We start from the raw sequence: 18245 nt of genomic DNA on the forward strand, positions 1-18245 counted from the left end.
GTATTTCATGTATATGAAATAAATTTCATTGATGGTTTTTAAATTACACATTAAATTTAATAAGTAATGAGATTGGTTTTTTTGTTTTTATTTTAGCGGACATTTCACATAACTGCATATTATAGTCTAATCAATCAGCAGTCTTGAGCTACTTTAGTTTTTTCTGCATGGCTTTTTAGATGAAACTTTTCAATGGTAGTAAATCTCATTAAGGAAGCTCTGTATATTATTTCAGGGTTTAATGCAATCAATACCAGTGTAATCTGCAAACAAAAGTAACTGAAAGATCAGATCATAATAGGAAATCCCTCTTCCATATTTGCAAATAATCATCCATTTCACTTAGATTGTCAGATTTATTGGCATACAGTTGGGCAAAATAGCTCCTAATTATTATTTAATTCCCTTTTCCTTGGTGGTGAATTCACCCTTTTCATTTTTGATGCTGGTCATTTGATTTTCTTCTTTCCCTTTTTAAATCAAATTAATTAAAGGTTTAACTATTTTTTTCATAAAATCAGCTCATAGTTTTATTTATTGATTCAATAGTTTTTTTTTACTTAAAATTTTGTTAATCTTTGATTTTTAGAATTTCTGATTTGATAATTAATTGGGGATTTTTAATTTGATTTTTTTTTTTTTTGCTTTTTTAGTTGCATGCCCATTTTCCTCTATTCTATTCATATTAGCCTTTAGAGATAAAAAATTTCCCCTAAGAACTGCTTTGGTTGCATCCCATAAGTTTTCATATATTGTCTCATTATTGTCATTTTCTTTGATGAAATTGTTGATTGAGTGGGTCACCCGCTCATTCTTGAGGATAATTTAGTTTCCAATTAGTTTTTAGCCTACCTTTCCATGTATTTTTATTACTATTATTCCATGTATATTTATTACATGCAGTTTTTTATTGCATCATGATCTGAAAAGGATGCATTTAATATTTCTGCCTTTCTGCATTTGATTGTGAGGTTTTTATGCCCTAAGATATGGTCAGTTTTTCTGTAGGTGTCATGTGCCACTGAAAAAAAAAGATATTCCTTTCTATCCTTATTCAGTTTTTCTTCAGAGATCTCTTAACTTCTTGTTTGTTTTATGGTTAGCATTATCTAGTTGTGAGAGGGGAAGGCCAAGGTCTCCCACTAGTATAATTTTGCTGTTTGTTTCTTCATGTAACTCACTTAGCTTCTCTAAGAATTTGGATGCTATACCATTTGGTGCATGTGTGTTTAGTATTGATATTACTTCATTGTGTATGATAACTTTCAGCAGGATGTAGTTTCCTTCCTAGAAGGAATTAGATCTATTCTTGCTTTTGCTTTGTCTGGGATCAGGATTGCTACCTTTGCTTTTTTTTTTTTACTTCAGTGAAGCATAATATATTCTGCTCCAGACTTTTACCTTTACTCTGTATTTATCTCTTGCTTCAGATGTGTTTCTTGTAAACAACATATTATAGGATTCTAGCTTTTAATCCACTCCACTATCCACTTCAGTTTTATGGGAAAGTTCACCCCATACACATTCTTAGTTATGATTTCTATGTATTTCCCTCCATCTTGTAAAATGTTTTTCTTTCCTGTTTACCTTTTTATGCTTCTCTTGAGTCTTGTATTTGAAAATCAAATTCTCTGTTCAATACTGCTCTTTTCATCAGGAAAGTTTGAAAGTCCCCCTATTTCATTTAATCTCTGAAAGATTATGCTCAATTTTGCTGGGTAGTTAATTCTTGCTTATAACTCAAACTCCTTTACCTTCCAGAATATCATATTGCAAGCCCTCTAATCTTTTAATGTAGAAACTGCTAATTCCTGTGTAATCCGGACTACAACTCCTTGATAATTGAATTCTTTCTGGCTACTTAAAATATTTTTTCCTTGATCTGATAATTCTGGGATTTGGCTATAATATTCCTTGAAGTTTTCATTTTAGGATCTCTTTCAGGACATGATCAGTGGATTCTTTCAGTGACTATTTTACCCTCTGCTTCTAGGACATTAGGGCAGTTTTCCTTGATAATTTCTTGAAAGGTGCTGTCTAGGCTCTTTTTTTGATCATGGCCTTCAGGTTGTCTAAGAATTCTTATGATATCTCCCCTGGATCTATTTTCCAGATCAGTTGTTTTTTCAAATGAGGTTTTTTATTATATTTCTCCTATTTTTTTCATTCTTTTAATTTTGTTTGACTGATTCTTGATGTCTCATTGAGTCATTAACTTCCATTTGCCCAGTTCTAATTTTTAAGGAATTAATTTTCTTCAGTTAGCTTTTGTGCCTCCTTTTCCATTTGGCCAGTTCTACTTTTAAATTTTCTTCAGTCAATTTTTGTCTTTTTCCAAGCTGTTGACTCTTTTTTTCATAATTCTCTTGCATATCTCTCATTTCTTTCCCCAGCTTTTCTTCTAGCTCTCTTACTTGATTTTTAAAATCCTTTTTGAGCTCTTCCAAGAGGACTTTTTTGGGCTTGAGACCATATTCCCCTTTGAAGCTTTACATGCAGGCATTTTCACATTGTTGTCCTCTTCTGAGTTTATTTTGAGCTTCCCTGTCATCTTTCTGTGGTCAGGACTCTTTCTGTTTCTTAGTTTTCAGCTTAATTTGTGGCTTTTAAAGTTGAGCTCTGTTCCCGGGGCACAGGGGGCACTCTCCCAAGCTTCTTATACCAGGTACTGGGAGTCTGGTCACTGGTTTTCCACACCAGGGACTCAGGTGCTTGTGGCTTGTCTACTGTGCGAAGGTGGTCTGACGTTGTTGTGCCAGGGTTGCAGGTCTCAACGTTTGCCTTCTGCAGTGAGGCTAAAGGCCTCACAGCCTGCTGAACCAGGACCAGTGGGCCTTGGTTGCTGATCTGTGCTGTGGCTAAGAACCTCCTGCTGACTTGTGTAGACACCCTCTACACTGGGCTGTGCTTCCCTTTTGCCCCAGTGAGACAGACCTTTTCCAAAGTCCTTCTAAGTTATCATCTTAAGCTGGAAAATTGTTTCACTCTTTTTGTAGGTTCTGTTGCCCCAGAATCCATTTAGAGGCTTGATTTAACATTATTTCCAAGGAAAACTGTAAAGAGCTTCCTGGCTTCTCCTTGCCATCTTCCACTATTTTAAGTAATTAGCTTATATTTTACAGGGAAAAAATATTAACTATTCCCCCAAAGTTTCAAAAAGGGAATCATTGGCAGAGATCAATCACCACATAATTTGGATTCTTGATTAATTCTTTCCTAAATGATTTTATAAGACAAATTTTGATTTTATGACCTAACTCATAAAAAAGAGAGACTTAAGAGATAATGCAGTAAAACCTTTTCATTTTATGGATATGGAAACTGAGCCCTACGGAGCTGAAATACCTTGCCCAAAGTCATAGAGCAAACAAGAAAATTTGAGAATAGAACTGAGGTCTTGTGAGTTCCTAAGCAGTGCCACAAAATTGTATTTGGCTGGTCCCATGTTAATGATTTTTTGAAAGTGAGGTCTTAGTGAAATTCCATCAGTTAAATTACCAAAAATATCAGGGGTTTCAATTTCAAAATAAGAAAAACATAGAAGGATGCTTTCAATTGCAATCCCACATTTGTAACTGTTTGGATGCTTCTAGTTGGATTGAAGATACCTGAACAGGACTAGATTCCCATACAAGGAGAACAAAAGGAAAATTCTTTCCAAGTGGGAGAAATTTCTGATGGAAAATTAATGGGACAAGAAAGGGGAACATATTTTTAAGTGATTGGTCATATGGCAAGCTAGGTGACACATTGCATAGAATGTGAACCTGAAGTCAGAAATATTTATTTACACTTAATAGCTGTGTGACCCTGGGCAAATCATTTAACCTTGTTTGCCTCAGTTCCTCATCTGTGAAATGGAGCTGGATGAGGAAATTGCAAACCACTCCAGCATTTTTGCCAAGGAAACCCTAAATGGGGTCATGAAGCATCAGACACAACTGAACAACAGTAATATGTAGCAAGACCAAATTACACTTAAGTGAGCAGCTTTCCTGCTCCAGTGTTGCTCTTACTTTGTCAAGAGAACATGGTGAATATCCCCAGCATTTTGGGTAAATTTCTGGGGAGGGGGGGAGGGTAGAGCCAGGATGGCAGAGTGAAAGCAGGGACTTCCTTGAGTTTTTCAAAACCCTCCAAATACTTGTAAAAAATGACTAAACAAATTCTAGAGCAACAGAACCCACAAAATGATAGAGCAAAAGAAATTCCTAGCCACGACAACCTGGAAAGTTGACAGGAAAGGTCTGTTGCATCAGTTTGAGAGAGGAGCACAGTCCAGTGTAGGCTGCACTGACCCTAGCAAACCTAGAGATGGCCTCAGGGGACTGAATCACTGGCAGCTGTGGTGGTTACCAGACTTCTCAAACCACAAATGCCAAAGAATTTGGAAGGTCAGTATTAAAGAAATGAGAGCAATACAAGAAAGTTATGAAAAACGAGTCAACAACTTGCTAAAGAAGACCTCCCAAAAATGCTGAAGAAAATATCACCTTAAAAATAGACTAACCCAAATGATCAAAGAGGTCCAAAAACCAGTGAGAGAAGAATACCCTAAAAAGCGGACTTAGCCAAATGGAAAGGAGGTCCAAAAACTCATTGAAGAAAATCCTTAAAAATTAGAATGGAGTAAATAGAATCTAATCTAATGCCTATGAGAATCAAGAAATTATAAAAAAAAAAAATCCAGAAGAATGAAAAAATAGAAGACTGTGAAATATCACACTAGAAAAACAACTGACCTAGAAAATACATCCAGGAGAGAGAATTTTAAAATTATTGGACTACCTGAAAGTCATGATCAAAAAAAGCCTAGACATCATCTTGCAAGAAATTATCAAGGAAAACTGCCCTGATATTTTAGAACCAAAGGGTACATAATAGGGTAGGATAGATTTCCATACCCAATTGAGGATGTATGTTATTCCCTCCCTCAGCCAAATCAGATGAGAGAAAGGTTCACTCATTCCCTCTCACCTCCCCCTTCTTCCCCTCCACTGTAAAAGCTTTTTCTTGCCTCTTTTATGCTAGATAATTTACTCCATTCTACCTCTCCTGTTCTTCTTCTCCCAGGACATTCCTCTCTCACCCTTTAATTTGATTTTTTAGATATTATCCATTCATATTCAACTCACTCTGTGCCCTCTGTCTACATATACAATGAGGGTGGGTGGGAGGGAGGAAGAGAATATGGAACTCAAGAGTTTTTAAAAGGAATGTTAAAAATTGTTTTTACATGCAACTGGGAAATAAGATATATAGGCAACGGGGTATAGAAATCTTATCTTGCTCTGTGTTTAAATAGAAGGGGAAGAGGATAAGAGAAGGGAGGGCAGATTTGGGGAAGGGGTAATAAGAATGCTTGCTATCTTTAGCTGTGGGGAGGGGACAGATGGGGAGAAAAATTGGAACTCCAAATCTTGTGGAAGTAAATGTTGAAAACTAAAAATTAATTAACTAATTTTAAAACAAAAAAAATTACTGTGGTGAATTCAGAAGTGGACATGTACAAATGTAATAAAGTTTAGTAGGCATGAATGGGTTGTAATCTGCATCACTGGAAGAAATACCCATGTTGACAAAGTCACAGATTCTTTGATATATTGAAATGAGACCATTTTGGGTAGATAAGGGAGTTTGAGCTGATGAGTATTCAGTGATAAGTCTAGACAGATTAATTGACGTAAGGACTTTCAAGGGAAAGCCTTAAATGTCATGCTAAAGAGTTAGGATTTTGTCTTATGTACAATGAATGGCAATTTGATGCGTTGGAAAATTTTACCAAGAGTGTGAACATAGAACAAAACAGTTTAGAGTTAGAAGCACCTTTATGGTCATGTAAGTCAGTATCCTTATATGACAGGCTAAAAAATCTCAAGCAGCCATTATTAATTATGGAACTCTATTTAAAATGGTCTGAATAACAGTGTTTTTTGACCTTTAGAATTTCACTGACATAGATTATTCAGGCAGATTATGGAAATGTGTCTCTGAAAAACTTTAAAAGCAGAATGGAGTTTTCTAAACAATCAGCAAGTTATTTTGGTTATTTTACAATAAGGTGTATTATCATTATTGCTGCTATTATTATTAAACACAACTACCTTAATACTGAGATGACCTTGGAATCTCTAATAGTGCTATGATTTTGTTTTACTTTTTTCTTTTAAAATACATTTTTCCTAATTAAAAAAATTTTTTAGCTCTTCTCATATGAAATAAAATATTAGTCAGGACTGCATTTTTTTCATCTTGTGTTTTCAGCTTTAAGTGAGTTAAATGAAGTGAATATGTCTCTAACAGAATACTGCCAACAAAAAATGTCCATTGATTTTAAACCTGAAATTGGAGAGCCTTGTTGCGCTTATTTTGCAGGTAAGATACCCATGATGTATTCTTGACTTCATTAGAACCTCTGTTCTTTGTACATTTTTTGCCTTTTTACTAAAAATATCCTTTCTTTTTAGTTCATAAATTGAGCTTTCCTTTTGACATGACTTTTCTCTCCATTTTTTCTAATATTCAGATAACATTTCATTTTCTTAGGTAAATTTGTTGAATATTATTTAAGTATTTTTTTCTTTCTAGAACCTCTGTATACATGTTAACTTCTGCTAAACTATGTTGTTCTTTACCCTTTTGTGCTTTGGACCCTTTTGTCCATCTGGTGGAGTATATCGACTCCTCAGAATAATGATTTTAAATACATAAAATGATATTTGTAAGATGACAAAGGAAACTGATTATATTTAAATAGTTATTAAAATATTAACTTCATGGGTACCAGGTTAAGAACCCTTGTCTAAACCCCTTACTTAGGGGTTTCATTTGAAAGACTAGCCAAATTCAGTTTTTGGCAGTTTAAATGCATGTAGTCATCTGTTTTGAAAATGTTCCAGGAAAATAAAAAAAGACTAAACAAAGAAGCAAAAATAATAATAATCTGGGTAAACATAAAAAAATGTTCCAAAGGAAATTTGAATTTAGGAATGAGTTTGCTTGCTATTATTTGATGCCATCATTTTATTGTTTATGTTACATAAAACAGGATCTGAGATCAGTGGTAAGAGAAGTACATTATTGCAAATTAATTATCTTATTTATGATTTTTATCAAACTTAAAGATCTTAGCTACAGTTCAACATTTATTTGGTAGGTAGATTGTGTATATAACATGTATCTTACGTAAAAATGCCCTCCCAAAAAAAGCTGATAGTTCCCTAAGAGAGAGTAGAGTTAATGACTGTGTAAAGGGCAGCTGGGTGGCATGGATAGAGTTCCGGCCTTGAAGACTCATCTTCCTGAGTTCAAGTCTGACTTCAGACACTTTAGTAGCTCTGTGACCCTGTTTGTCTCAGTATCCTCGCCTGTAAAATGAGCTGGAGAAAGAAATAGCAAATCATTCCAGGATCTTTGCCAAGAAAGCCCCAAATGGAGTCATGAAGAGTCAGAAATGATTGAAAAATGACTGAAAAGCTACAACAAATTGCTTTCATCCAGTAGCGATGAAAAAAACAAATAAGTGTACAGTTAACGCAGAAGATTAACTTATGACTGATAACATGTAACACATTGAAGAAAATGACATTTTGTCATAAGCGTCCTTAAATTCTTTGTGTAACATCTAGGTGATGGTAATTGGTATCGAGCTATAGTAAAGGAAATACTACCAAATGCAGCTGTTAAAGTACACTTTGTGGATTATGGAAACGTTGAAGAGGTTACTACAGAAAAACTTAGAAAGATGTCATCCAAGTTCTTAAAACTTCCATTTCAAGGAATCCGATGCTGGCTAGTAGGTATGTTGGGGAACATAAAATTATTTTAATAATAAAAATACTTAGAAAGCTAGGCCTGTTAAACAATATTAAATGTAAAGGCATGACATTTCATTTTTTTGTTGTTCAGATGCTTCCATTACAATGGAAAATACTACTTCCTATCATGAAATCTGAAGAAATAAATGTTGTAAACACTAGCTCAAATGGTCTCACCAACTCCTAAAAAAGTAATTTTGAATAAGCTGAATAATTTAAAATTATTTGGGAAGAAGATTAAATAATGTTAAATTTAACCATAGAAAGAGAAAGTGCCTTTTGACAATTGGAGCTATTATAATTTTAAAACTTTTTAAAATCTTACATTTGTGCCACCGTGATTTAGTAACATTGCTATAGTTCCTGAAGGAATGTTTTTGATTTCTGAAAGGAATTTCTAAATTAGGAAGATCCTAAAGCACAGCTCCATTTTTTAGTTTTGTAAATGTATTATTATTTTAAGAGTGTAATTTGCAAATGCAGCCTTTTTGCTTCAGGGTAAAAGGCACAATTGTTTGAATTTCATTAGCCTAAGCTGAGCAAGAGGGACCAAAGACCTTAAGTAGGACATATGATGCATTAATAGATGATAAGACAATTTCTCCTGGAAATTCTGTTAATGAAATTGTTTTTCTCCAGATATAAAACCTAGAAACAAGTATTGGAGTCAAGAAGCCACAGCAAGATTTCAGATGTGTGTTGCAGGGATCAAGCTTCAGGCTAAAGTAGTGGATCTCACAGACAGTGGTGCTGGAGTTGAACTCATTGACCTTTCTACTGATTATCCAATAGTTATAAGTGATATACTTATTGATGAACATTTGGTTTTAAAAGATGAACCACCACGTAAAAATACACAAAAGGATAAATCTGTTAGTCACATTGACTTGCCATTTGATCCTGAAGTTCTTCAAGGTAAGACTTCATTTAAATATGCATTTGTTGTTATAAAACATTTTGTTATAAATGTAGATTTTAGAATTTCCTCTTCCAAGTATTTTGTAGCCACTCATTTACAATGACTTGGAGATGAGTACTTCAGATATTATGCCCACTTTATGGATAAGGAGATAGATTCCAAAAGGCTATATGACTTGCTTATGGTCAACATAGCTCATGTATCACTGAGAGTTTTAATACATTTCCTCCAAAAATTCCTCCCGACTCCAGGTCCAGCACTTTACTAAGCCATGCTGTTTCTTGTTGATATTATTTTGTGTGGGAGATCTGTTGCTGAAAAGTTTGGATTGATTAAATTTTTAGAAAATCAAATCCTATTTTAAATATACTATGGGAGTTTGATATTTAAAGAAGTTGTATTGTAATATATAGATTTTTTGTAAAATACCCAGATAACTTGAAGTCCTGATTTGTATGGATTAAGTTGGCTATATCAGGTATACCTGGTTTTAAATTTGACCAATCTGTTCTCTAGTTTGAATTTTAAAGTATTTAGTTACTTCCTGTTCTGCCATTTGTCTCTGGGTATAATGTTGGCTAAAGCTTCTTGCTATTCTAGATGTGGCTATTTTCTATCATATTCATATATCTTCTGAAAACAAAAATTCTGGTTTCCTTTAAAACTTAGCTCAAAGCCTTTTCTGTTCCTCCTCCCCTTATCACCTTGTATATATTTTGTATATGTTTATGGTTACATGTTGTCTCCTCTGATAGGATATAAACTTCTTGAGGACAGATTACATCAAATCAAATATGCAGGCATTTTACGTACCTACACTGTGCCAGGTGCTGTGCTAAGTTCTGGGGCTATCAAGAAAGGCAAAACAAAACCAAAATAATCCCTAATTTCAAGGAGCCTATCTAGTAGGGGAGAAAACATGTGAACAACATGTACAAAGAAGGATATATATATCCTATATATAGGATAAATTGGACATAATTCCAGAGGGAAGGCACTAACATTAAGGGGTTGTCAGGAAAGGCTTCTTGCAGAAGATGGAAGTGTAGCTGGACTTGAAGGAAGCCAGGAAGTGGACACAAGGAGAGAGAGTTCCAGGCCTGGGCAACATTATTGAAAATGTAAAATTGGGAGATGAAATGCCTTGTGTGAAGAACATTAAGGAATATTAAGGCTAGTATCACTAGATTCCAAAATATGCAGAGGAGGGAGTAAGGTATAAAAAGACTGTAAAGGTAGGAAGGAGCCAAATTTTGGAGGACTTTAAAAGATGAGGATTTTACATTTGATCTTAGAAGGTATAATAGAGAACCCAGAGTTTATTGAGTAGGCAAATGATAGGGTCAGACCTGTGCTTTAGGAGGAGTAGAAGATGGGCTAGAGTGGGGAGGCACTTGATTCCAGGAGACTACCCAGAAGGCTCTTGAAATCGTCCTGGTATGAGGGCATTCAGACTTGCACTATGGTGGTGGCAATGTCAGATTGACGTCGCTAAGGTTAAAACAACAATATTTGGCAACTGATTGGATACGGAAAGATGAGAAAGAGTGAGGAGTCAAGGATGACCCTAGATTGCAAGCCTGGGTGACTATGAGGATTGTGGTTCCCTTAACTGTAGTAGCAAGTTGGGAAAGGGGACAGTTTGCAGGGAAAGATATTAAAATGTCTGAGGGACATCCATTTTGAGATGTCCATTGAGCAGCTGGAGGAGTAATACTGAGAGATGAAAAGAGAGTTTAGGGCTGGACAGTTAGATATTTCCTTTTTGTCTTGGCATGCACAGTGTCTGACACATAGTAGGTATTTAATCAGTCCTTGATCCCTACCACTCCTGTCTCTTGTGGAAGATGGTGAGCCTTTTCTTCCTGTCTAAATTTCAATATCTCCTTGTGTGCTGGCTCCTGCTACACTGCCAGATGAGACTGGGTCTCCCCCATCTGTAAGAAACTCTTATTTGACTTACTCCTCTCAAACTTAAATATTATATATATCCCCTTCATAGCCAATGTAGAAAAGTTATCATCTTAACTTTAATTTCACCACTTTTCCTCATTTCTTTCATTTTTTATACTGAACTTAAACACACACAAAAAAAATCAACATTTTCATATTCACAACAAAGCACAAAAAAGATTGCATATAAAAACTGTGGCTCTCTACTTCATGCTGCTTTTTAAAAAATTTGTGTAATGAATTCAGTTCATTATTTTCAAAACTCTCTTGTTTGTATGTGTTTTCTTCTGAACTTCATTCCATTTTTCTCTAGCATTTTAAAACTATTTCAATGGTTCTATTTTTTTTTTTCTTCATCACTTTTGGTAATCCTCTCCCCTCCATTATTAAAAATGGAAAAAAGCACCTTGTAACAAATAAGCATAGCCAAGCAAAACAAATCCGTATCTTGATTATGTTTGAAAAAATAGGATTTTTCTGCACTGTGTACATTCCCTCTGTCACAAGTTGCATAACATGCTTCAGCATGGGCCCTCTGGAGACATCGTGTTGGGCATTGTTTGATCAGATTCTTTTAGCCTTCCAAAATAAATGTTTTTGTACTTTTATACATTGTTCTCCTGGTTCTGCTCACTTCACTCAGCGTCAGATCGAACAAGTCTGCCCAGGTTTCTCAGGTTCCTTACAGGGCAGTAATGTTCCATTACATTCATATTCCACAGCTTATTTAGCTGTTCCTTAATTGATTGGCATCCTCTTAATTTCCAGTTCTTTGCTTTTTCCTCTTCCTTTTAATTCTATTCTCCCTTTGGGATCAGGATATTTGTTTTGCCTCTAACTCTTCCATCCCTGGCATCAGTCTCCCTCTGAACACCTTCCATGCCTTTCCTGACATGTTCCCTGTCAGTGTATTTTCTATACCCAAGTCTGTGCGTCTGTTCGATCCTCGTTTTTCCAATTCATAAATTTCTTTTTCTTATGCATCCCAATTATGAAGAATATCAATTTCCACTTTTCCTCCTTTATTCACCAATATATTCCCTTTGCCATTCTTTCTCTCTCTCCCTTTTGAAAACCCTCAAAATAGCATTTACCCCTACATTGTCCTTTTTTTCAAACAGTACCTTTTAAATTGTATTTCATTTTTTTCAAAAAGCACAAATCTGCATTCTTACTCTAATCACCTTCTCAGCTTGCATTGAGAAAGAAAGGAAAATCCCTATTACAACTCTGTATAGTGAAGCAAAACAAATGCCCATGTTGGTCATATCAAAAAAAAAAAAAAGTCTTATTCTGTGCTGTATTTAGTCCTCTCTCAGAAAGTTGGCAGCGTGTTTCATCATTTGTCTTTGGAATTGTGATTGGTCCTTATACTGATCAGAATCCCTGAGGCTTTCATAGGAGTGTGCTTTTCATGTTGTTATCACTGTATCAGGTATTTTGTATTGTTCAGTTTCCTCTGCATCAGCTTACATAAGTCTTCCCAAGTTTCTCTGAAATCCTTCCTTTGATTACTGTTCACAGCACCAGTAACGTTCATTTACCTTTACATAGCACTCCTTCTTCCACAGTGTTCTCTCACTTCAGCTCTTGTTTCATCTCTTCTGAGTTTGTGCCTACACTGTTTGGGGTGGGGGGTTTAAGTGGAGTCATTCTCTTCTTCCACGTTTGTGTCTTGAGCATCCCTGATACCGTAGTAGCTTTTTATGATGGGATTCTTTTTTTTTTTTGTTTGCTCATTTTTCTAGTGTACTTTATGTTAGTGTCGGGCTCTGCATACTTCCACAGGGAAGGCCAGGATTAGTCCTATAGCTGCTTTTTGGGGTATTGAACGTTGTATGATTCTTGATGACACGACAACTCATACTGAGGACCTGCAAGCTTTCAGTATGTCCAGAGTGGTTTGATCCAAAGAAAAGTTTAATTGATAACCCCTTGTCTAAGTTCTGCAAGTTCCTAACCTGAGTTTGGGTCTCAGCAACAGTAAGTAAACTGATGTTGAATTGTTAACTAGCTAGGAAACTCTACTGGTTCAGAGTGACAGAACTGCAACCTCCCCTTGGGTCTGGGATTCTTGCGCTGCTTTTTCACCTTCAGGCTTCAGATTGGGCTAAAAGCTGAAAGAGATTCCACTCTGCTCCTGGGGTCTTGATCCTCACCTCTCCTACTTGCTTCTGAGCTTGTTCCTCTTTCAGCCTATTTCCTAGGGGCTGCTACCACTTTCTACTTCAGAATACCACCCATAGGTACAGGTCCACCCTTGACCTATAATTTGAAACTGAGGAGTAAGTGGTGTTTGTCACTATAGCCTATCGTGATGGGTCTGGGACCTCCTCTTTCTGTGTTGCACAGTCTTTCCCCTGGGCTCTGGAGAGCTGTGTGCCCTATATCTAGAGCCCACAAATCCCCCTCTCTCACACTGTGGGCTGGAAAAATAGCTCACCCTGGCTTTTTCTTAGATTTCCCTATCAGGACTCAGGATGTTAGGAAGTTTTTCCTTACCACAAATCTAAATTTGCCTCTTTTCGATTTATACCTATTGTTCTGGTTAAATCAGCCCTCTGGGGCCAAGCTGAAGTATCCCAATATCTTTTCAAATATTTAAAGTTGGTGCCTTTATTCCCCTCACCCAGATCTTGTCATCCCAAGGCTAAACAATCCCCAGTTCCCTCAGTTAATCTTGATATTTGATGAACTTGTAACCTTTCACTATTTCAGTTCTCTTTTTCTGGATCCTCCCTAGCGTATTAATGTCCTTTTAAAAATGTGCCCAGAACTAAAAATAACCCTGTAGATATGGACATATCTGAATAGGATACAGTGAGGCTAACACTTATTCCAGCATATCATGTCTCTCTTACTACAGTCAAAGATAATAGTTTTCTTAGCAGCCATGTCAGAATGTTTGACACATATTGAACTTGATGACAACTGAAATTCCCAGATCTTTTTCTGGATGAACTTCTGTCAAACCATGCTTCTCCTGATTTGTATTTGTGATGTTAATTTTTTAAAAATCTTAATTATAATATTTTTATTTGGATTTACTGATTTTCACCTTAATTGATCCCAATCTTCTAGCTTGTCAAAAAGTGTTTTTGATCCCACTGTTCAGCCCATTATGGGTTAGCTCTCTTTAGTAGTTTTGGATCACCTGTAGATGTGATAAACATGATAGATATACCCTTGTCCAAGATACATTTTAAAATGTTAAACAGCACAAGACCAGTCACTGATTTCCTAAGACCTTCTTCCAAAGTGAACCATTAACAACTCTTCTTGGATCTTTTTTAATTTTTTGAATCCATCTATTTGCGTTATCTAGTCTGCATCTCTTCACCTATTGGACAAGAACAAAGTGAGAAAACTTTTATCCAGAGCTTTGCTAAAATCTAGATAAACAGTGTTTACAGCATTCTACTTTATCTCATAATCTTGTTTAAAAAAAAAACAAAACCAGATTTAGTTTGGCACTGCCTGTGCTTGATGAAGACAAGCTGACTTAGGATCACTGCTTCACTGTTTGCATGATCACTAATTGCTTGGTCAGTTTGATGAGTATTTGATAAGTACCTACTATGTGCCAGGCACCGTACTAAGTATTGAGAATACAAAAGAAGCAAGAAATAATTCCTTACCTTAAAGAGCTTCCTCTAATGAGGAAGACATCATGCAAATAAATATAGACAAAGTGTTTACAGGATGAATTGGAAATGATTAAAGAGGGAAGGACTGAGATGAAGAGCTGTTGGGAACAACTCTATAGAAAAGAGGATTTTACCTGAGAATTAAAGGAAGGTAGGCAAATCAGTAGGCAAAAGTGAGGAGGGAGAGAATGTCCCAGGGATGGGAGACAGCAAGAGAAAATGCCCAGAACCAAGAGATGAAGTATCTTGTTTATGGAACAGCCAGGAGGCCAGTGTCACTGGATCAAAGACTAGTGCTGGAGAGTAAGGTTTAAGAAAGGTAGAAGAGACTAGGTTACAAAGCACTTCAAATACTAAACAGAGGAATTTGTATTTGATCCTAGAGATAGGGATCCATTGGAGTTTATTGAGTGAGAAGAAGGAGTGACTTCATCAGACTTGCATTTTGGGAAAATCACTTTGGTGTCTGAATGGAGGATGGATTGGGGTAAGGACAAATTTGAGGCAGGCAGACCTACCAGCAAACTATTTCAGTAATCTAGGCATGAGATGTTGAGGGCTTGCCCCAGAGTTGTGGAAATATCAGGAGAGAGAGAACGGATTTGAATCTCACGTTCAAGAGATGCTGCAAGGGTGAAATGATGGGTCTGTGCCACAGATTGGATATGAGGGTGAGAGGTCGTGAGGAGTCAAGGATGACACCCAAGTTTCACACCGACAGAACTGGGAAGATGGTGCTGCCCCCTGCAGTAGTAAGGGAGGCCTATTTAGTGATGTATTCCAGAATCATTGGCTTTAGATTGTAGAGTCCATTCCATTATGCTTTTTTGATGATCAGGACATTTGCCCTTCTCCAATCTCACAGATCTCTTCCCTTCTCCATGATCTCCATGATCACCAACATGGTTCAACAAAGATGCTGCCTCTGTTTCCTCTCTAGTGGCTATAATGGCCATTTTAGGTTAATATTGTAATTCTCTAGTTCTTTCAATACCGTAAGATGTAGATATCGATGATAGGGACTTAAATTCATCAGGAGCAGTTAAGTGTTTTATTATTATCTCCCTGTTTTCCTTGGACACTGATTCTCTATTAGTCATTTTTATTCTGTTCTTTCCAGGCCAAAGATCTTTCTTGTTAGAAAAAAGAAACTAAGTAAGTTTTCTTCATTAGTCATCATCCCTTCCACCCCATCAGCAGTCCTGTTCCTTCTTTTGCCCTCAGTGGAGCTTCGAAAAGCATCTCTTTGTATTGTTCTTAACTTCCCTCACTGGCCTCAGTTCATTCTAAGCTGTCACAACACTAACATTCTAGTAGGAATCTTTTGTAATCATCTTCTTACTTCTGGCTTCTGACATGACTTTTAAAAACGTAGGTTGGCTAAGTGAGTTCCTTGTTCAAGTCTTTTTAGAGAACCCTTCAGGATTTGAATGATGAAGACAAATGTTGAAAATATTGACCTTTCCTTTCAGTCTTCCTGGTGTTAATCCCTTTCAGTCCCTTTTCCCCATACTTACTATTGACTGTTGATTGTTAGAGGTTGTTGAATGGAGTGAGGTCTCCTAACTTGTCCTGCTTGGCTTATGCCCTGAGTTGGCATTCTCTAGCCTAAACAAACTGTTTGGATCCCATTTGCTTTCCTCTCTTTGTTATCTCAAAAATGATACTGTCAGGCATGATTTCAAAAAAGTTGTATGGAGGGAAGGAGAAGGTACAGAAGGAATTTGTTAATACTTGCCTAAGTTTACATATCAGTATCTATAGATCTCTGTGTGTATACACACATGCATGCGCATGCACACACTCAAAACACACACACATACATACACATACACATGTGCCTCCTGGGCTTGATGGAAAAAGTATAAGCATTTGGAGAAAGGAGTACAATCTAACTGTGCTATTACTGTCCTTTTATATTTTTCTTCTGAGGTATTATTTCTACTTCCTTTGTGTGTGTGTGCATGTGTCTGAGTAAACCATTGTATGTGTGAACAGATCATAATTTCTTTTATGGTTCTCTTTCCTATTTTTTGTGTTTTAAGATGCTTGTGATGGTTAATGATTGTTGGTTACACACACACAGGCACACAGAGACACACGCACACAGAGACACACACACACAGACACACAGGGACACACACACACACACACACACACACACACACACACACTCTAGTTCTTTCCAGTCAATAGGCAGCTAATAAATGCTTGACTTCATCCCCAGTGTAGTCATTCCACCAAGGTTACCACCTTGTTTTCAAATAGTCTTATTAACAGCATCTGCCTACTCATAATCACTGCCTCCACTAAGGTGAAAAGGGAAATCACTGTCACTTTTGAGATCTGTACCATAGCTCTACAGCATTTTGGTTTTCCATATAAACAGAATGGAAAGCATAGAAATAATGACACAGACTAGTATGTCTCTGAAAGAATATAAGTCCTGTATTTGACTTGTCCTAATGAGGAGCCATCACTGCCTGTGATGACCCAAGGTGTACTGTTCAAATTCTCCAGAGCAGTGGTGTCAAACTCTGAACCACATCAAGATATAGTTGAAAAATGTTCATCAAAATAAGTAAAAATACAGTGCAACATAATGTTAATTTGTGGTTTTTCTGAGTCAACATATAACCCACAGGAGTCCATTTCTATTTGTGTTTGACACTCCTGCTATAGAGGACACATCTCTTGGGCCTGATGGAAAAGCACAAGAATTTGGAGAAAAAATGGATAGTAGTCCAACTGTGTTATTTCTTCCCTTTTATACTTTTCTTTTGAGGCATTATCTCTACTTCATTCTTCTCAGGCTATACTTTGGAACTTCTAGGTATGCCAATTGCTTGGTACTGGGGGACTTTGCCTGTGGTTGGTTCCTTTAAAAAAAATACATCATGTTTATCTTCTTCATGGGCGTTATAAGATTATAAAGCTGCCCACTTCTATAGTTCTGTGGAAGAGGCTCCTAGCATGTGCGTGTCTCTTACTTTTTCTTACTTAGTCTCTTACACTCTTATTTCTCTTAATATTTGCTCTCTCATTATGACTGTCTACAAAACACTGTGCTGGGTGCTGAGAATAGAAAGATAAGAGTGAAACTACTCCTATCCTCATGGAGCTCATAATCTAATGGGGCAGACATGCATATATGGAAAAGAAAGATACAAGGTGCAGTGGAGGGTTGGTGAATGGGAGGCATGCATCAGCAGTTAGAGAGGGTTGCAGTAGATTTTAATTATAGTAGAAATAGTCCATCATTGAGACAAAACTCAGTGCCTTTTCAGCATAAAAGAATGTGTCTGGTTGTGTCTTGGAACCTAGAGTCACCTGTTCGCCAAAACGTGGCATTGAATTATGGAGTTAACCTCTTACTTTTATTCCTAATGAATTTCCTAAATTCTATTTTTGAAAGACCAAAATATTTTAAACTGAATTAAAATTTTCATTGTATAAAGGGCCAGAAGCTTGAAGGTACCAGATACAATCTATTTTTCATGCTGTGGACAGGACTAACAAATACTAATATGGTAAATTTCTGTTTATATAGAAGACTAAAATGCTTAAACAGAACTTTTTTCTTTTACAGTACCAAACAGTGGTAATTGGTATTTGTAATGGTAACACAAGCCTTCAGAATCATGAACTAAAAACTGTATGATTCTCATGGTATTTGAATAATGAATTTTTTATGCTTACTGGACTTTACTATCCTCACAAGATAATCCTCTCTTATCCCTTTCATTTTTCAGCAGACATTAAAAAAGCCATCTGTTAGAAGTAGTGAGTTCCATCACTACTTCTCTTATTCACTTCTCAAGTGTATGCGATATGGTTTCTGATCTCCCACTCATCTGAAACTACTTTCTTCAGAGTTACCAATGAACTCTTCTTAATTACCAAACCTTA

The 18245-nt window shown here is 36.3% G+C and overlaps 1 protein-coding gene across 7 annotated transcripts in view; it reads left to right on the forward strand.

The window, feature by feature from the left end:
* The window catches only part of TDRD1 (tudor domain containing 1), a 73291-nt gene that overhangs the window by 46364 nt on the left and 8682 nt on the right, over positions 1-18245 (forward strand). For all 7 annotated transcript variants that reach the window (XM_072623113.1, XM_072623145.1, XM_072623130.1 and 4 more), the window contains 3 exons: positions 6265-6375; positions 7629-7799; positions 8457-8732. In XM_072623113.1, coding sequence (XP_072479214.1) covers positions 6265-6375; positions 7629-7799; positions 8457-8732 — 558 coding nt within the window. The remainder of the gene's footprint in view (positions 1-6264; positions 6376-7628; positions 7800-8456; positions 8733-18245) is intronic.

The sequence above is a fragment of the Notamacropus eugenii genome, chromosome 1 (genome assembly GCF_028372415.1).
Source record: "Notamacropus eugenii isolate mMacEug1 chromosome 1, mMacEug1.pri_v2, whole genome shotgun sequence".
NCBI lineage: Eukaryota > Metazoa > Chordata > Mammalia > Diprotodontia > Macropodidae > Notamacropus > Notamacropus eugenii.